At 27.5% G+C, this 21882-nt stretch overlaps 1 protein-coding gene across 2 annotated transcripts; it reads right to left on the bottom strand.

The window, feature by feature from the left end:
* Positions 1–3956: 3956 nt before the first annotated feature.
* On the bottom strand, positions 3957–21597 carry LOC112692660. Of its 2 annotated transcripts, XM_025567397.1 has the most exons (3): positions 21311–21597; positions 4789–5840; positions 3957–4414 (listed from the first exon to the last, which is right to left on the bottom strand). In XM_025567397.1, exon 2 carries the CDS (start codon positions 5752–5754, stop codon positions 4792–4794), a length of 963 nt encoding a protein of 320 aa, XP_025423182.1. In that variant the 5' UTR covers positions 5755–5840; positions 21311–21597; the 3' UTR covers positions 3957–4414; positions 4789–4791. The 2 variants fall into 2 exon arrangements, 1 of the variants encoding a protein (XP_025423182.1); XR_003149424.1 differs by lacking the exon at positions 4789–5840.
* Between the last annotated feature and the right edge of the window lie 285 nt (positions 21598–21882).

The raw sequence follows: 21882 nt of genomic DNA, 5'->3' as shown, positions 1-21882 counted from the left end.
TTTTTAAATATCTGGATGATTAATATTGTCTGATGGTTTAGATTTTGTAACTTACACACAATTAGAAATCCTATTTTAACAACATGGGTGATTTGAAATGCTATAAAAATATCTATTACAAAGTTATTGTACATAATAATAAACAATATTGTAATAATTATATTTGTACTATTATTGTTTATTTAATCATAAAATATTTTAGTTAGACTCAAATAATCCCATTACATTCCGAAACACGAAAGATATTAAATAAAACATTAAAAATAAAAAATAATACAAAATATAGCATTAATGATGAAGTATAATATTCAGCTTTAGGTCGTACTGAAAATATTATTTTTCGAAAATGACAAATCACTGTTTAAAATATGTTTTCCTTTTTGTATGCATATATTTATTTCTAGATATCATGAAAGGGATTTAAAGTGTGACAACGCATTTTTCTTAAAGAGCTCATTTTTTTAGTTATAAATATTTTGTCAGTCTTTTACACGAAAACACAAGCTTGATGTTTTCAACCAATCGTACATACATAACCACTACAATTCCCTACAATTTAACATAAAAAATATCCTAAATTATATATTTATTTTTTTTATATAAATATTTTGTATGAGTATACGATGAATATTATGCAACAATAGCTAAATGTGACATTATGGTTACAATGAAACTTTTTTCTAATAATATGGAGTATAATTTTCAGATCACAACCAGCTGTTAAAAGTGATTAATATTAAAGGAAAATTTTAATCCAGATATATTACGGCTCGTATTTTTTATTCGTAAATGTTTATAAGAAAAGTTGTACATCTCTACATTAATATCTTTTAAAATTAAGTGGAATTTAAAATAATATCTAATAATAATGATTACTCATGTAAGAATAAACACACGTACAAATTTTAAACCATTTTTAAATCGTTTTGTCTGATTAATTATTCTCTTTTTATGTAATCTACAATAACAAAAATGTAGTTCACTATTAAAATTTTTTCGTTAATAATGAGCTAAGTTTTTAAAGACAAAATAAATAAAACGTAATTTTTAAATTAATTTAGTCATTAAGTTACTTAAGGAAGACACTGTGTGATTATATGTTCATTAATACAGTATTTATATGGAAATATTAGTATTAGTAATCATTATATTTCTTTAGACTGATTAATATTACAAAATAATAAAACGATAAATAAAATAATAGCATTTAATTATTCGTTTCTATATAGTAATTTTTTGTAAAATCAATAACTTTAATATTTTATAACATTAACGAAATTATTATAAAATTGTATTTATTATTATGATAAGAATGATTTTGTGAAGTATTTGAATAAACGTTTTTCTTTTTTATAATTTCGTTTATGATACAAACGTTTATGTTTCAATTACATTGGACGAATTTACTCCCTGCTTGTCAACGAATTTGTCGCGCACGAATGAGCGTGAACCGACCTGTGTGATTACACTTCGACCAGGAAATTCGCTCGTTCGCGTATGTCACAACCACACGTTGAAACGTAATAATAGTTTCATATTAATACTAAATTATAATTTTATAATTTTTAAATTCCAAAAGTGTTTTCTATATGTTTATTGAAATAGTTAAAATATCTGTGATATTTTTAAAAAAGTAAGATCACTATCCACTTCTTCGGAATATAAAACATAAGGACTATTGAAACACCAAATTATAAGCTGAAATATTTAAAAACTTCTATTCAGAACTTGACAATGAAGGATTAATAGAGGAAATTATTGAAAAATAGATAAAAGCTAAAATAAAAATTGAAAAGTCGCTTATCGAAAAGAACTAGCCTGAAAAAGTCTTGAAAACCCAACTAGCGAGCGAACACACTAGTGTTTTTGCTAGCCATGTTGATTATATACTGTGATTTCATTCGCCGAATTGTTAAATAGTTATTGAGTAGCAACTAGTAGGGTATTCAGATTTTTTTTTTTTTATTTGTAAGGAGGGGGGGTTTAGAAAAAATGTATCATACATAACAGATACATTTATTTAAATTTGGTGTATTATTATTATAATCAATAGACGATAATCATATTTACATAAAAAAATTTTGGGTTATAACCCCTCCAATTGAATACGCCACTGGTAGCCACTGAGTAGCCGGGTCATCAATTTTAATCGTGGGCGAGTAGCTTCTGTTAAACACGTGGCGAGTAAGCCAGTATGTCTATAACATTATGTTATCATAACATTATGATGGTTTTAAATAATAAAAATAAAAACCAAAAAAAAAAAAAGAAAAATAGATAACCAATTATTCTTTATTATAGAAAATGCCTGAAAAACGTGAATCATTATGCGTTCATAAGATTTTTTCAACGGGGCGTTGTAATATACATGAATTTTTTTTTTTTTGTTCATAACTGAAAAATCTCTTACCAATATGTTATATAATAACAATGTAATAATATAATCTATAAAAATAAAATAAATATGAAATAAGAGAAATAATTAAGGTAAATATATAAATATATATAATCATAATATAAATATAGTATACATAGTTATAAAATGAAGTCAGTATGATGGTTTTTTTTTTTTGCTAATATTTTAATAGCCTCCTCAACTTCAACTTCAACATCGACTTCACGATGAAAATTCTGTACTACAAAGCCATTAAGCCTTAAATGGCCTACAGAATTTCGAAGATTAGTAATAATTTTTTTTAATGTAGAAGAACTTCTTTCTGGTTCACACGATGTATTATGTAGTGTTGCAAAAGTACGAAGCAATTTGAATAAATTTGGAAATAAGTTTTTATTGCACTTATCAAGAACATCTAGATTCTACAAGACCATGTACACTTAATTTTTGAAAATGTATATGCCAAAGCTTTAATTTTACTTCAAAAACGTCTTAATCAACATCATCTGAATAACATTCACTAAATCTTTGATTACTTGGTTATCATAAGTTTAGAAATTAAAAAAAAAAATTCAGATATTGTATTGCGTTTAGTGGTTTATATATATATACCGTGTGTTCACCAATTTGAGGAAAACTGAATTTCTCGACCGATTTATGTTGAAATAAATCGAAATTTTTTTACAAACTAATAGTATATAAATATACATTTACAGATAAATTTCAAATTTTTAAGCCTCTCAGAACGTGCATGCGTAATGCAACTTATTTTTTTTTTTTTAATAGCAACCAGTATTTTTGATACCAAATTCAGACAGACTGAATTTTTTTAAGTAATTAACCATGGCTTTAAAATCAAAATTGACTGAATGAGAAGCATTTAAATTTTAATAAATAATATATTTTCAAAATTCATTATAAAATGTATAAAACCATATAAACAATTTTAATTAAATAATTGTATATCCATATTAAATTAATATTGTTTATAAAACGTCAATAAAAAAATACGCAAAAATATTCAAAAAGTAACCAATAATAAATAATTATAAATGGTTTTATGTATTTTATAATGTAAAAATGTTAAAAAAGTTTTTGTAAAAATGTGTTATTTATTAAATTTTAAATGTCTTTAATTCAGTCAATTTTGGTTTTAGAGTCATAATTAATTGGTCAAAATGACTTTAAAAAATTCAGTCTATCCAAATTTGGTATCAAAAATACCGGTTGCTATTAAAAAAAAAAAAAAATAATTTGCATTGCGCATGCGCGTACCGAGAGGGTTAAAATCTGAAATTTATCTGAAAATGTGTATTTATATATCACTAGCTTGTAAAAAAAAATTCGATTTATTTCAGATATTAATCCAGCCGAGAAATTCAGTGTTCCCTAAATTGGTGAATACACGGTATAGTGATATTAAAAGCTTTAATATTAGAATGAAATGATTCGTAGACAAACTCGAAGAGAAGAATATTAATTTTGTAATGTTGGTTGGTTTTTTCCGATATTTAAATTTTTAAGCCAATTATAAGTTTTTTAATTGTTATATTTTATATAATCATTGCACGCTTAAAAATAAAAATATCGGAAAAACCCGACCAACAAAACACAGATAATGTTGTTCCCTATAAGTTTGATCGTAGGCCAGTTTACTCTAATACTAAAGCTAAAACATCTCTACATTTGAACTGCTAAACGTAAAATTGCTACGTCGTTCGTGTGTCGGGCGGAGAGACAACATACGCGGGTGTAGGAGAGTCTTATATGATCGCCGACAGCCGTTATTGATAGAGGGAAAATAATACTATATCGATAAGTATCCGGTTACACACTACGCGTTATATACGCTATAAGTAGGGCAACCGTTAAAATGCAACTGTATGCAACCGTTTAAATTTGTAGTAGCTGATCTGTGGACGCAGCTACCAGAAGTCAGTGTGATCGTCTGCGTTCAACTCGATGACAACAGATTTTTAACAGTTGGAACAACACCGATAATTGAACCATTGGAAACAGCTGTAATAAATGATACCTTAGTAATATTATTAAAACTATAATAAATATAATTTAAATATTATATATGTTATACATAGATTTGAATAAAATCTGTATCTACAATAACTGTCGACAATAAACTATATAAAATATAATAATAATAATATAATAATATGTATATATTTTATATACATATTACTATTTTTTTTTCTAGATTGATAGAAATCGTATAATTTCAAAGGGATAAATTACACGTTTATATGATACGAAAACGCGATGAAAGCACTGGAGCTCGGTATTAATATTTTAAATTAAGGCCGATGAACGTGAAATGCCGGTCAGCCCGCGTCTGATAATAAGATATTAAAAACATATAGTATATTGTATAGACTAACCATTTAATTCCGTATGCGGGGTTGTGCCAGCCGCTTTATACGTTTGGTTGCCTTGTACACCAAAGCTCTTGGATTTACCGCATATGGATTTTCCTTGAACTGTAACTGACCTTTGGTGTTAACCACTTTTGGTTGGGCCAATTCGATTATCCGTTTTGACGGTTTCGCCCTCAAAGTGCTTTTCTTTATCAGGTACGGGTCGTATTCCATGTCTAATATTGTCTCCGGCATTAGTTGTCTAGGCTTCGACAGCCGATCAATCCACGGAAGATTCATGGGTACTATATGCTTTCCCGGAGGCCGAGGTTCTCTTCGAGGAACATAAGGTTCTTGTGCCATCAATTCTTTTTTCGCATCTGACACTTTGGTCAGTCTTTCGGTCAATTTTTTTGCTTGTTTCAACGACAACCTTCTTTCGTCCCTTTCTGGAACGTTAATAATACGTAATTTTGGTTTTGAGTTTTTCTCGGTCCATTCCTCATGGAACTTCTTGGCTTCGCTTGGGGTCATTTTCGAGTGATACCTGTTCGGATTGAAGTATATGATTTCTTTTTCTTCGGTGTCCATGCACCTTGCGTGTATGTGCCCAACCAATGATTTTGGTTTGGCTAGTTCCTCCATTCTTTTCTTGGAATAACCATTGATAGTAGGAATTATCTCTGGTGGCTCCGGCCGCGGCTTATAAACTTTTGGTCTGGCCAAGTATTCAATTCTCGAAGGAACTTTACCGTACAAAGTATGATGTTCGATTTTTATTGGCAATTCTCGTATCAGTTCTGGATCTGGCCACGGCTTCAATCGGACCTCTTTTGGCTGAGCTAACCAATTCATGTGCTCCTTTCTTGTCATTTTTAAATACTTTTCGTAATTCATTTTCCATTCAACGTTAGGTTTTAAAACTGTTTTATTCGGCTTTTGGCTGTTGACCTTCTGGGTATCCATTCTTCCGGTCTTATTTTCGTTCATTAAGCTCGAGAACGGTTAATTTCGTGAATTTGTTGGTTGGAAATGATGTTAAAATAAAATTGTATTTAAACTTAGACTTTATGCTCCTATAAAATCAATGAATTTTTATTACTATATATAGCAATGGTTGTATCCTAGGAAATACTAAAGATGCAAATTTGTTCAATACTATATTAAAACATTAAACAAACACCTTTTCTTCAGCCAGCTATCCAATTATGTTAATGTTACACAATTCACGTAAAATTACACGCGTCCGTTTAACCTAATTAATTCACGTGGCTCCTTTAATGATTACAGTAAACGCGGCAACAACATTATGACGTTTCGAACGGGATAGATTTCAAAGCCGAACAACCGAGAGCGACGTGTTCTGCAGCAGAAGTCGGTCGTAGTAATTGTATAAAATTGTAACCATACCCATATTTAAAAATTTGGTGCCTTCGGGTACATAAAATATGCGCCTCCCAAAAAAAAAAAAAAAATAAATAATAATAATATAACACTTATTATTTCGTCCATAACCGAGATTCTTTAATATTAAAATACAGTATGTTCACGATAAAGGTAACACAATATATTTCGAATGCATGACTTTGAATGCAATTTGGGTTTTTTTTTTAATGCATTAAGGTCATAAAGTTACATTTATTTTTGATAAATCTTAATTTTTTAAAAAAAAAAAAATTCTGGGCATGCGCAACAAAATAATTTTTTTTAAATGGCCCCCCCCCCCACCCTTAGTAGAAGTAATTTAAGTTACTTGTACTTATGACAATTTCCATGAAGTTGCTCCCCCCCAACTTGACCGATCGACTTCCAAATACCGTCAAGTAATTGCAAATTAATTACAAATAATTGCAAATCGTGTCTCACTAATAGCAAATCTATCTGAGTATTTTTTACCGATTTTTTAAAAAATTTGATTAGCCCCACCCATCTTACCCATCGACTTCCGAATGCCGTCAATACCAATAACCCTCATTTAATTTTTAATCGTATCCAACCATCTCTTTGTTGGTTTTCCTTTTCCTCTTCTCCCTTCAAAATTCATAACCACTCTTACTGCTTTTGTTTCCTCTCGTCTCATTTCATGCCCAAACCATCTCAAATTATTTTTGTCCTCTTTTCCACTTTCGGTGACCAAGTTTTACACAATTATTAAGATAACTGTTTGGAAATTACCTCACAAACTATAGATTATTTACTACCAAAACCCTACAGGAATTTTGTATATGGTATAAACGCTATATAAATTTTTACAGAAATGCATTGGGTTTTTATTTATTGATACGTACTAATCTTATTGAATATTTTATTGTTAAATTATTCCCAAATACTTCCTTAAGTATCCTTAGGCTTCCCTTTTTTTTTGGTTTTTGTTCATGAGTAAGAAGCTCATTGGGACCTTCCATTTTTCTGACGATAATATTATTTTTATTTTCAGTGTTTGAATTTTTTTTCCACAGATGTACCTCACTTCAAGATTTTTGATTTTTTATAAATTCGTTTGCTTTACACGGGAAGGGAACGGAATGCTGTACAGTGTTTAATTTTTTTTCTATAAAGCATGTGAAATTGATTCCACAGCTTTACAACAATTTCTACAATTGTTTTCTTTAAGTTTCAAATTTTAGGATTACATTTTTAGAATATTTTACCTACTAATAAACATTTACACTAAACATGTATTTTTTCAACTGGATGATATGTATTTTGGTTGCATTTAACAATGGTACTAATTCTACATTTACTTTATCTTTAAAATAAAAGCCATATTTAAATTATACGACATAATATGCATAAAATAATATAATAAGATGCACCGATTTTATAGTAAATGTGTCCTTATATTATAAATATTAGAATTATACCAGCGAGTCCGGGTAGTTTAGCTAATTATATTATTATTATATGATATTTGGTATGAATGTAAAAATTATTATAATATCACTTTTAGCTCGTTTTAGTGTTTTTTTATTTCAATTTTTCGTTGTTTTATGCAAAGGTTAAATTAAAAGTTACCTAATGTTGAGGGCTACAAGTTTAAATGGCGCGTTGTGTCTTAAAAGCTCTAGTATATAGTGCCATATTTTTCACGTTGTTCTCGTAACTACTTTGACGAAGTCTTAATATTAATTCTTTTGAAATAAAATGTGAATTATATGATACAACTAACTTCAATTAGAATTTATAAAGTACATATACGAGTATATTTATTCTAAATAAGTATTTATTACTTTTTCCTAAAACATAGAACTATGTGAAAAATAAATAAATATTATTCGGGTATAAACTTCAATACAATTATACAATTTATGAAAAAATGACGTGTCAATTATTTTTTTTTGATATTGATATTTATATCATCTAACAATTTGTAATTATTAATAGTTATTGCTGTACATAAGATGTATTTGTTGCGTTTAGATTTTTAGTTGAATATAGTGTTTCTAAATTAAAAAATATTTCACTGCTCGTATTCATTGTTAAACGCAAATTAATTTCAATAATTTACTATCAATTGTGTTTAAAAAGATCAACAACAAAAGTAACAGTATATTTTAATTTTAATAACATAGTTCAAATCACATTATTTATTTGTAAAATATAAATACTTATAAATTGATTACAGTCAATTTTAATTTGATTAGATTTTTATTAGAAATTGTTTGACTGCTATGAATAGGTACTAAATGATTAATTTATCTTTAGAATTTTTAAGAATTTATTTTTGGTGCTATAAATTTCTATATAATCTCTTTTGGTTATTGATTTGAATATTCCCCATGAGGTCGTAGATTTGGAAAAGTGAGTTTTTAGGATGCAAATTTTCTTTTATCCAGCCTTAAAGCCTGTATGTATACATGTATAAATTGAGTTATCTCGTTTATAGGTCATAAGCCCTTTTTATACACTGTAATATCAAAATACGCCGGGGTTGTCACTTTGAGATTAGGTTTAGGTAATCCGTGTCAAAATTGGTAATTTGAAATACGGGCGACCCAAAAACAAATTATTCATCTGCACTAGTTTATATAATATATGATTTATTGCCTGTTATCCATTTTCCGGTTATTGACAAACACCTCTTTTTTATAATGAAGCTGGTAAATTTTCAGATTTATAAAAAAGTTTTCTCTAAACTTTTACAAAAGATTTACCATCATCGAGGGTTTTCATTTATCCATTTATCTTTAAACATGTATTACATTTATATATAATACACAATAACATTTATAAAATATATATGTTTATTGACATCATCTTTAAAATCTCATAATATATTTATTCACTATATGAATTTAAACTTTTTAAAAAATATAATTATTGTTAAATATTAAAAACTTATTTTAAATTGACGTTTTTTATAACCGTTTAACAATACTATTATAAGAATTGTATTTATATAAATTTAATAAACTATTAAATATAAATAATTCAGCTTTTTTGGTATTAAATAGTCTTGGTTTGATAATAACCATGGTCCAAAAATGAAAGAAAAAGAGAAAGAAAATAGAGAGTGAACAGATTAGATGTGGATAGTGAAAAGAAAAGTAGTGAATTTGGATTTATAACATTCCTTCTTGTTAAGAGAAGGCTTTCATGTACACAATGGTTCGAGAACCAATCAACGTAACTGAATAGTATTGTAAGGCACAATAAAATTACACATACTTGTTCTATATTCAGGTATTGATGAGCCGGACACTTTACTGACTACTCTAGAAGTAGAGTGAGGTTGAAATTAAATCAAACATACACAGTATTTAATGGACTGGTGCTGGAAACTTTACGTCACTTGCACAGAAAACTTAAATTATAAAGTTATATTATAAGTGAAATAATCATACGTAGTAATAACTTGTCACAAAAAGCTCTTTGGAGGGTCCCGGTAGTCATGCGCACCTATGACCAAGAGATCGGTACGCATGCAACGACGGCCTATGGGCAAGAGCTGGTCTTCTTAACATAGGGAAGTATGACGGATGGATCTTGTACCAGTCCTTTGAAGATTTTTAGGATTTGACCTATTTAGGATGTTAATGATGTATTGTTGGATTAGGCCTTTCTTATCTGAATTGTGAATTCTGCTTATCGAAAGAATCGTTATTTATTGGTTTATAACATGTTACACAATCGAATGATATACATAATTATAATTTCATTATGAAATGTTATACATAGGGCTGGGATTTTAATATCCTTAAAAAAAATGTAAAAATGACTTAAAAATTTAAAAAAATTACATTAAATGTACATAAATATTTTATTTTACTTTATATATTAATAAATAAAAAATTATTCTTTATTGTTACAATAAATCATGAGAGCGTGCCTCATGTTGTTCCCCAATAAGTTTTTGTAGATATATATATTTTTTCTTGTCCTTCAATTTGTTCTGTTCGTTGTACTCCATTAATATGTTTGTCTCTTGATATATTTTGTATGGTAAAACATTTTTTAACAGCAACTTTTACATTGTATACCTTACACAAAAACACTAATCCGTCAATAGAAAAGAATCTATAATCTATCATTTTAAATTAAAAAACATCAAAAATGACTTAGAAACCCTTAAAATGCCCTGAAATAAGAAAAATGACCTTTAAATCAAAAAATCTCATAAAATGCAAAAAAAATGCAAAATAAAATATCATATTCTAATTTAAAAATACCTAAAACATATTTATAAAAAAACGAGCATCGTATAGAAAGCTTCAGAAAAAAATGCAAAGTATTTCCAAATCCCAGCCCTAGTTATATAGTTGAATGATGAACATTATTACGCAGTATAGCAAATCAATTAAAATTATATCTTTAGATAAGAGATTAATCTAATGCATTAAAATATAAATAAGATCAGGTTATAATAATTTTCATTAGGTATAAATATAAATTATATTCATATTTTAAAAACGGAAAAAAACATCGTATTATTTTACCTGGGATGAAATTGGAATTACAAATAATTGTTATAAGTTATTTAATAAACTAATAAGTATTTAAAGTTTAAAATACGGGACATCTATCTTAAAATAAAAAAATAAACGTTTTTCATAAATTTACTAAATATTTTATAAAAAAAAAGTTTTTTTCTTTTAATATAGTATTTATATATAATATATCTCGAATTTATGATCATTATTTTTATAGGAATATTATGCTATGTACAATTCCTCGCAATACTCTGAACACTGTTTACGAATAAAAAAAATACCGTTTTATAATTCCAACGTGTAGTAGTCATACTGGAAATTTTAAAATATTATTTTTTTATTCAAATAAAATCAAGTCCAAGTAGAGTGAAATTATATTTTACAATTACTCAAACACGATATTCAAATCAAAATTTGAAAGACTATTTTTCTTTATCTTTTTTTCGCACTAAAACAAAATAGTTTAATTTAGATTTAATAAATTTATTGAAATTGAGTATTTTTTAAGCTTATAAAATAGTACAGTACCCAATTTAATTAATGTCCAATACTCATAAATTACATTTTTTGTAGTTTATTGTTTTTATTTTTTATAAATTAAATAATCAAAATATGTTAACTGTGTATAAATTAATATAAAATTTAATGTAAATTAAATAAAATTTTGTAATTACAAATTTAATATTAAATATTTACAGAATTTTTGTTTTATTTTTAAATAAGTAATAAACCAACCATGTTATAGTTAAAGATATAGTTATGGTACTATGTTATATTATCTAAAACAAATTATCAATTTTAAAGAAGAGATATTGGCTGTAATTTTTTTTTCCATCGAAACGACCGTCAAAAATTGTTATCGATGTATTTTCCATTTGGGAAGGGTAAAGTGCACTGTAGCAATTGTACCTTTTTTATATAGAGAATCATTACGTGCAGGAATTCACTCCCAGTGGCATTGATCCGGTGGATAGTAGAGTAGATCAACTAACAAGAGACTACAGAAATTAATTCTGTGGAATGATTTTTGCACTAAGCCTTAGAAGCCCCTTAGAATGGTTGTAATTGCATTTAAAACTTTAAAATATTTTACAATACATTTTTTTGCGACTTACAATGTGTCATAATATTTTAAACTTAATACCATTTTAAGAATTAAGTCACTATGTGTTTTAAGATTGTGCTTTTCAATTCATCAGTTATTTATCTAACTACCAATAACGATAGTTTGCATATTGTTTAATTATGTTTAAGTATTTAATAAACGAAGAATTCTTAATGTGAAGGTTTAACCAATTATTTATTATCTTATGTTTAATTTTATAATAAAATATTATCCAACTCTGAGTGTGTGTTAAAATAAGAACATTTGGAAAATTGTATAATTGGTATCTTTTTATATACTTAGTATTTACACTCTGTGAGAATTAAATCAAAATATAAATTAATAAATATATTTACATTCATTATCAAAGTTTGAAATAATCATTTATTATATGTAATTCGGTTAAAGAGTTAAGCGAGTATCAGAAACATTAATAACTCTAATAATCTATATAAATGGAAAAAATCATTAGCACTCAATAATTCTCAAATTCAATGTTAATAATTGTTTAAAATCGGAAAATTGGAATATTTGTAATGCTTCACGCATATTTTATTGTTTGTCGTATCGCTGTGGATGTAGAAACCTATAATAAATTAAGGCAAATCATTTCACTCTTTGTTTCTTTGTACATTAGGTTTACTTTTGATTTTTAACTATGAGAAAAGTAAAAATACAAATTTTTAGATATTTGTAAAAATTAATATATGTATATTAAAATATTGTTATATAATACAATTGAGACAAACAAAAACTTTAAAAAGTCCACCGATCACTAGTATTATTTTAATATTTTCAAGTGTTAAAAAATCAAATACTAAAACTCTCGTGTATTATTGGTCATTCAACTATTGAATACAAAAATGTCAAGTTCTTTTTTTTTTTTTTTTACTATTTCATTTAGAACATTTGTAAAAGTAAATATAAAATCCATGCAGACATGGAATTGTTGTTACCCCCCAGGTCCGCAAAAAAAGAGTAAACATTAGTTTTTCATTGAAGTGTACTGCATATAGTGTCAAAAATGTTTTTACTCAAGTGTGTTTGTAGACTTACAATCGTATAGGGCGTTAATAACATCATAAAAAAACTATTTTTAAAAATAAAGAACGAAACTGAACAGCAAGTTGTTTAAAGAGAAAAATCGACAAATACAACAGGTACAAAATAGTACTTTGCTATGTTAAACTTAGTGAGGACGAGTGAAAGAGAAAGTATTTTTGAAATTTTTCTCAACAATCGTATAGTGAAAGCCCTTAAATACGTTTTCGTTTTAAAATTTCTATCACGAAATGAAAGCATTTAAAAGTTTTAAAAGTTTATGCATGTGTTATTTTTAATTTTTCTGCTTCCCGAAGAAAATTATAAATATTATACAAATTATAAGACTTATCATATAAATATTTTATAAGTTGAGCATATTTGAATTATAATTAAAAATTACGAGTTATTTTATCGAATTACGATTTTCATTCATTCAAATATTCGATATTAGCCAAAATCGCACGCAACTACGATTATAATATTAGACTATAAGCCGATATGAATTTAAAATATCTTAGTTGTTGTTGATTGCGCATGACAAAGAATAGTCCCTATATAAAATATGTATTTTCACTATTTATTCATTAACATTTAACGTGGATCATATGCTAATTTATGGCGCGAAGTTTATTTTACTAACGAAGTAGATACGTGTATCGATTGCCCACCCCAAGTCGAAGTTTTAAATTCAGAGTAAATTTTAAAATCAACGAGTCTAAACAAAATAATATGTCAAATGTGCAAATTATGTATTAAACTGTTCTCTCACACAGCTCTGCCTACCCGTTTCGTTTTAGTCATGAAGCAGCTGTTATAATAAAATCCACTTCGAGCCACCACAGTATATGCTTCATCATTATATTAATAATTTTTTAATTTCGTACAAATTTGCATCTCAAGAGTATTTAAAATTATTATTGTGTGAAACATTTGGTTACTTTTATTCTACATATATATATATATATATATATATATATATATGCAGTGGATTCCGATTAATAATTTGGGCACGTTGGGACCACCTCCGTTTGCCTACATTAAGCGGCTGCCCATAATTACCGAAATTGTTCAAAATACAATCATTTATAATATAATTTTTTTTATTTTATTTTGAACACGTTTACACAATTGGAAAAAAAAAAGTTAAATAACTATATTGTCAAGTGTCACCAATAGGTGATTTCTTAATTAAAAAAATCATGTTGTTATTTGATAATATTATATATGTTTAGTGTGCTATATTGTATAGATTATGTATATATATAATTGTGAAATATAAAAATATAAAATAAAAATTACTACATAAATAACATAAAGTAATTTGGATGTGGAAGGTGTAAAAAACATTAACGTTCATTGCTATAAATGTGAATAAGTTTTTGATTGCCAGTTTGATTTATATAATTGAAGTTTTGTTTTAAAATTTAGAGATTGTGAAGTACCTGCAGGAAGCCACTTCACTTGATCTAAAATCGCAATTTTTTTCTTTTAGGAAAAGATGTTTTTAAAGCATAGTGTCACGTTGAAATTCAAATTAAACTGAAATTATTGTTATTGAGTTACACAACGTATGCCATCTATCGTTTTATTTATATAACTTATCTTTTATATAATCAATAAAATCCCATTAAGGTTTAAGCTTTTTATAACTTTCCATAAACACAATCTCATAGACACAACAAAACTTGATTATATCAGTCATTTTAAAATACATATATGTTTATGGTTAAATAAATATTGCCCATATAAACCGAACTGAGTTAATAGTATTTATTGGATTTGGGATTATACCATTTTGCCCATATTACGCGGATTCCCATATGGCTGCAACACTATTGCACAATTTTTCCTTTTTTTACCCGATTAATTACACCACGATTGCGCCCCGATCCCTTTTTACTTAATAAAATCACAACATTATTGCTTACCAAATAATAATATGTGTGTATACTATGTATAATAATTTATGTACAACATAAAATAATGTATACAATACTAGTAAATACTTTCTACATATAATATTCATATACATGCACTCAAACTTATTACCTATAAATTCACAATTTTTCTTTCCAATCATTTCAGGGTTAGAACTGTCAAGAAACTATCATTGTTGACTTGCTTATGAATTGTTTTTTTTTCTAAATCACATGTATGCTAAATGTGTATACTGACATGGTCAATAGTCGAACATTTTTTTATTAAAATTGTTTTTATTTTCTATACTGATGGTCATTAGTCGATATTATTATTATAACTATTATTAGCTCAATCAACTTTTCATTTCGATTTTTAAAAAGTGTATTTTGTGAAGTGCAGTTTGAGTGCATGTATATGCAAATTATAGAAAGTATGTATTGTATACATTATTTTATGTTGTACGTAATATATATGTTACCGGAAATGTTGACATTTTAGGAAAGGATGACAATTCCTAGGAAATGATGACAATTCCTAGTAGCGGAAGGAAATGATATCATTGCCTAGGAATTGTCATCATTTCCGTAGTTTATTAGGTAATGTTATCACTCATTACTTTCTTAGACGAAAGCATTGGAACTCATGATGTTACAAGTCATGTGGGACCGGCTTTACAATATAACTATTAGAACGATAACTAACTCGTAGCGGCGACATACTAAAACCCGTAATCGTCACCCGTCGATAAAATGGTTGTGTGGAAAATATCTATCGCATATCGCATATATTTATCGCAATCTTTATGTATTTTATTAAAAGTGTCCCTAACCTGTACATGCAGTATACCACCTTTAGTAGTGTGTTTTTCTTAGTACAGTACGTATTTGTTATTTACACATTCAGTGCGTTTGTTAAAAATGGATCTCAATAAAATGCGAAATAAATTTAATAAAGCAATTTTATTACTAATTGGCGATAAGCGTGATGACAACAAATCGTTCATGAATAATGAGGAATACGATCGTCGTATGGAAGATGTAAAACTATCCAAGATTAAAAAAAAATGCAAGAGAGATTATAGAAATATTCGTAAGTACGATGTTATTTTAATAAATGATAAAGAGCGCTTAATTAAGGCCATGAACCATGATGACGGTATACGTTATTACGTTAAAAACGAAGAGCTATTCGATATTCTTCACTCTACGCATATAGCTATCGGTCACGGTGGTCGCGACCGTATGATGGCTGAAATAAAATTAAAGTATTGTAATATAACAAAAGAAACAATAATGATTTTTTTGAGTCTTTGAACCGACTGTCATAAAAAATCATCTAACCCAAAAAGAGGTCTTGTTTTCAAACCAATTTTGCATTCAGCATACAACTCACGTGCACAAATAGACATAATTGATATGCAATCTCAATGTAAAACAAAATGCAAGACGAACAGGTGTGCTTGCAGATCGGCATCTAGAATTTGTAATTCTAATGTCATGGAGGTTTGCCATGTGAAAATAAAACTGAGTAACTACGAAAAATAAAATGTAAAATATAAAAATTGTGAAATTATAAAAATCAAATTGATAAAAAAAAAGTTAAAAAAAACTACTCTATTTTATTATATTATTTTATTATTTTATTATAATATTAGTAATTAACATTTATATATAGTAAAATAATTATTTTAAGTCTAATTAAATCAAATTAAAAAAAAAATGGTATCACATGTATGAAAAAATATGGCATCATTGCCTGGAATTTTAAGGAAATGATAACATATACTAGGCAATGATATCATTTCCTTCCGCTACTAGGAATTGTCATCATTTCCTGGGAATTGTCATCCTTTCCTAAATGTCAACATTTCCGGTAACATATACACTTATAATTTGGTATTGCGCAATTGTCGCGTCCCCCTAATTTCGAATCATGAAATTGTTTTAATATATCTAATTTTTCTTCTTCCGTATATTCGACTTCGCCTGTGCATATTAATATATGTATATCGGTTTGTCGAAATACGTATCGTATCATTGACCTAGTTGTTTCCCATTCTAGGTTATCTGCCTGACCTAATTTATTCATTGCTAATTTTTTGATATCATTTTCCTCACAAAACTGTTTCAAGTTCACTAATGTCACATGTATATTTTCATGCGTGGTTAATTGTTTATCTCTATTTTTAGTTACTAGGAACATTATATATCTATCTTCGTTTTTAAAATATTTAATATCGCCTATCATTTTACTCGGTGGCAATAATTGATTATTACTAAATTTTTCTTTTAATATTTTATTAATTCCTTTCTTAAAATTATATTTTTTAGCTATTTCCGACACTAAATTATACTCTACTGGTACGTTTATTAAGTCTCCTATTGTTTCATGTACTTTTCTATTTATAATTAATTGCGTTTTCATTTTATTAATAAAATTGGAATAATTGTCATCTGTAATTTCTGAAATTTTATACATTCGGCTTAATGCATCTACATTTGAATTTTGTACACCCGGTTTATATCTAATCTCATAATCGTATTCTTCTAGTTGTATCCGCCAACGCGCTAATTTAGATAATGGATCTTTTAAATTAAATAACCATGTTAATGGTCTATGATCACTCAAAATAATAAACTTCCTCCCGTACAAATAAGGTCGAAATTGTTTAACACCATATACTATTGCTAAACATTCTAATTCAGTGGTACTATAATTATTCTCACTTTTACTTAGAGTTCGCGACGCATAAGCTATCGGTAAATCTTTTCCTATTTCTCCTTGTGATAAAATTGCTCCTAATGCTTTATTACTTGCATCAGTTGTTAAAATAAATGGTTTTGAAAAATCTGGATATTTTAAAATTGGTTCTGAACATAATGATTTTTTAAGTGAATCGAAAGATTTTTGACAATCTTCGGTCCATTCAAATTTAGTATCCTTTTTTAGTAAGTTTGTTAATGGTTTTGCCTTTGCACTATAAGATTCTATGAATTTACGATAATAACCTGATAATCCTAAAAATGATTTTATCCCCTTAACATTAGTTGGTTCCGGAAAATTTAGAACTGCCTTAACCTTTCTTTCGTCTGGTTTAATTCCATGTTCTGATATTACATGACCTAAGTATACGCATTCTCGTGTTAAAAATTCGCATTTATCCGGTTGTATTTTTAAATTATGTTCTCTTAAACGTTCGAATACCTCTATTAATTTATGATTATGATCTCTTAAATCTTTTCCATATACGATTATGTCGTCTAAATATACTAAACATTTTATTCCGATTAATCCCGATAATACATTATTCATTAATCTCTGAAATGTGGCTGGTGACGTTTTCATGCCCATTGCCATTCTTTTAAAATGCCAATGACCTTGATTAGTCGAAAATGCTGTTAATTCGCGAGATGATTCGGCAAGTGGTATTTGATAAAATCCCGATGTTAAATCTATGACGCTAAATAATTGACATTCGCCTAATTGATCTAGTATTTCAGTGATATTAGGAAGTGGATGAAATTCATTTAATGTTACTTTATTTAAAGCTCGAAAATCTACAACTATTCTATACTTTTGTTTTCCCGTTGCATCTATCTATTTAGCTACTAATAAAAGTGGTGAATTCCAAGGACTTCGAGAAGGTTCGATAATTCCGTCTGAATTCATTTGTTTAATTTGATTTGCTATTTCTTCTTGGTGCGCGTGTGGTAATCTGTATGGTCGTTTATATATCGGTGTTTGGTTATCATTTAATTTAATTTCATGCATTGCGGCATTCGTACAAGTTAATTTATCTCCCTCTAAATGAAATATTTCAGAATATTGTTCGCAAATTTTATCTATGGATTGTCTTTCCTCATCGTTCATGTGGTCAGATCTTATCTGCTTTTTTATACGAAGTATCCGGTCGTCATTATTACGGTTTTCATTATCGGTATTAAATTTATATATATTATATTCAGATGATTCATCATACTCTATTTTATTTAAATCATTTAATTTAACTATTTGCTTATCTTCGGAAATATTTAATATGCTCACTACAATTTTACCATTTTTTACTGTCCCTATTACATTACTACAATATACATCCTTGATAAATTCTTGTTTATGCAAAATTATATTTTTATTCTCTACACTTTTATCTAATATCGGTAATTCTACAATAGTTTCTGTTCTCGGATTTAATGAAATATATTCTATATTATTATCTTTATTCGCAATCTTACTTTCGTTATTAATAATCATTGTTTTATTACATATGTCAATTATCGCTTTATTCTCAGATAAAAACCTATGACCTAATATACCGTCCTTTGGTATCGGAAATTCTGCTTTTACTACATTAAATTCTACATTAAATTTATCATTATTAATTCCTATTACTACATTTATAGTTCCTATCGTTTCAATTTTTGTTTCATTTATTCCTTTTAAATATAACTTATTATTTTCATTTATTATTAAATCCTTTCTTAATTTATTTATTTTTATAACATTTACATCGCTACCCGTATCTATAAGTAACTCTAAAGTTTTCGTATTACTAAATTCAGAAGTGCATATTATATGATTTTCCGTCATTATTGATATAACATGGAAGCAGTTTCGGTTTGTTCCGCGGTCGATATATGATTTATCGTACGTGTACCGCGTACCGCGCACGACTCGCTCGCGTTTTCCGAATTTACGTTATTATCATCGTTATTAATATTATTCTGTCTATCGTTAAACATTTTTTTATAGCATTCATTTATATTATGTCCGTTGTTATTACAATATTCACATGAAATATACCTCATATTATAACTAGTAGATGGTCGTGTAAAATTATTCTGATTAGGTGGTCGAGTATTATGCGTAAAGTTACGTTTATTTGTGCACTGGTTAGCGAAATGATTTCCGTTGCAAATATAACATTTTATCGGTCTTTGCGGCTGATTTATATTATTATTATTAGTAGTATTAAAATTTGGTCGCGCGAAATTATTATTTGGATTTGTGTTACTTCTAAAATTTTGATTATTAAAATTATTTCTGAAATTTGGTCTTTGTCCATTATTATTATTATTATTAAATTTCCTGAAATTATTCTGATTGTTTGCATTAGATGAATTATTATTATAATTTCGGTTATTAAAATTTCGATTTTTATTTGGATTTTGATTAAATTCATAACTAGACTTATATTCGATTTCTTCCGAACGCGCTAACTGTTTAGCTTCCTCCAACGTATTTGGATTTCTCGCTTTTACAATGGTACGTATCGGACCTATTAACCCTTTTATGTATACTACTAAAGTTTGTTCTTTTATTGTATCGTGAATAATTCTAGCCTCTTTTTCATCTTTATTTGCAGTGCTCATATCACTTAACTTATAAAATAATTTTTCTACGCGATTTGTATAAGTATTTACGTCTTCCCCTTGAAGCATTTTAATAGAATTTAATTCTATTTGTAAAGCTGAAGCGGAATGTTGTGCCTCAAATGTATCGGTTAAATATTTTTTTATGTTTTTCCATTTAGTTGTATCTTTATATTTAATTGCTTCTAGAGCCCTACCACTTAATCTAGTTGTTATGTATTTTATTAAAATCGGTACATTTTTCTTTTCTACGGACTCTATAGCTAAATCACATGCCTGAATAAACTGATAAACATCATCTTCCCCCGTACTTTTTGGTATTAATTTAACTGCCTCTTCCAATTTTAATGTTACTATATCGCTATTCATTTTTCTTCTAGATTTTACTTCAAATTTTAATTCCTCAAATTCGGTATTACGACTACTTCGAGTTCTACGATGCTCGCTCTGTGTTCCTACGTTTAATAATTTTTTAGTGTGTTCATCAATATTTTCCTCTTTTACAAAACTTTTGTCAAGATCTTCCACACTACCTTCACTTTCACTTTTTTCCCTATACACCGAATTAGCTACTTTCGATGGAGACGAGTCCGGACTGCTATGCTTACTCATAAAAATTCTTTACCCATTAACTTTTAATTCTCAATAATTCAATAATATTTTCAATAATTCAATAATAATAATCTCAATAATTCAACAATAATAATCTCGATAAATTCTTTCAATAATAAATCTTCAATAATAATCTCAATAATAATCTCTTTAAATAATTTTTATATTATTCCTTTTTATAATAACTCCAACAAAATAATATTTTTCCCTACCGTATTGAGCCTCTGGCCAGATAAACTCAATAAATTTCACAATAATAATTCTCAATATAACTTCAATATAAACTCAATATAAACTCAATATAATTTCAATATAACTTCAATATAATCACAATATAATTTCAATATAATCTCAATATAATCTCGGGATCCCCTTTAATAATTCAATAATTCAATAATAACTCAATAATAATTCAATAATAATTCTCAATAATAATTCTCAATAATAATGTGGGTATTTAGCTAGAATTTTTAGGTGTCTGGTTTTTTTATGAACATAGAATGTTTTCGTTTCTTTTATAAAATTGTATCTTAAAATAATATGGTTATTACAAAATATATGCTTACAAACAATTGTTGATTGAAGACATGTTGTTGACTGAATGATCCGGTGGAGTATCAGCTATTCAATGGAAGTTGAGAAGTTGAAGGACTGCAAGTTGTTCAGCTCCTCGGTGGTTCCGATGTGGAATTGCCTTCTATTGAATATCCTACCGACTGCGCCAATTTTTGTTACGTGCCAACCGTTTGATCCGTTAACTCAGTTACAACGTCCAGTCAACGCTTGTGTGGAAGTGTAGTCAGGAATAATTAAGACTTCTTTTTGAAATAATTAAATTTATTTAACTTATAAAAATTATTCTAACTACAAATTTTGTAAATATTCTAGTGATAGAAATTATTTAAGTCCTAACAATTGTACTTATAAAATAATTGGAAATATTTCTAAGTCCAGACCATAACATACACTGACGTGAAGGTGCTCAGTGCAGCATAGACAAGACTCGTCTGATTTGCCCTTGTTTTCGGGTCCCTTTTATATGTGATATTGTATGTGTGTGTGTAAAATCCCAAATGTGTGTGTGTAAATGAATAAGATAATAAAATAAGATACTTTCCTATAAATTGTGAGTGTGTGT

The sequence above is a fragment of the Sipha flava genome, unplaced genomic scaffold, assembly GCF_003268045.1.
Source record: "Sipha flava isolate LNK unplaced genomic scaffold, YSA_version1 76_pilon_pilon, whole genome shotgun sequence".
Classification (NCBI taxonomy): Eukaryota; Metazoa; Arthropoda; class Insecta; order Hemiptera; family Aphididae; genus Sipha; species Sipha flava.
The sequence above is the reverse complement of the archived record's forward strand: the minus strand, read 5'-3'. Positions and strand labels throughout refer to the sequence as shown.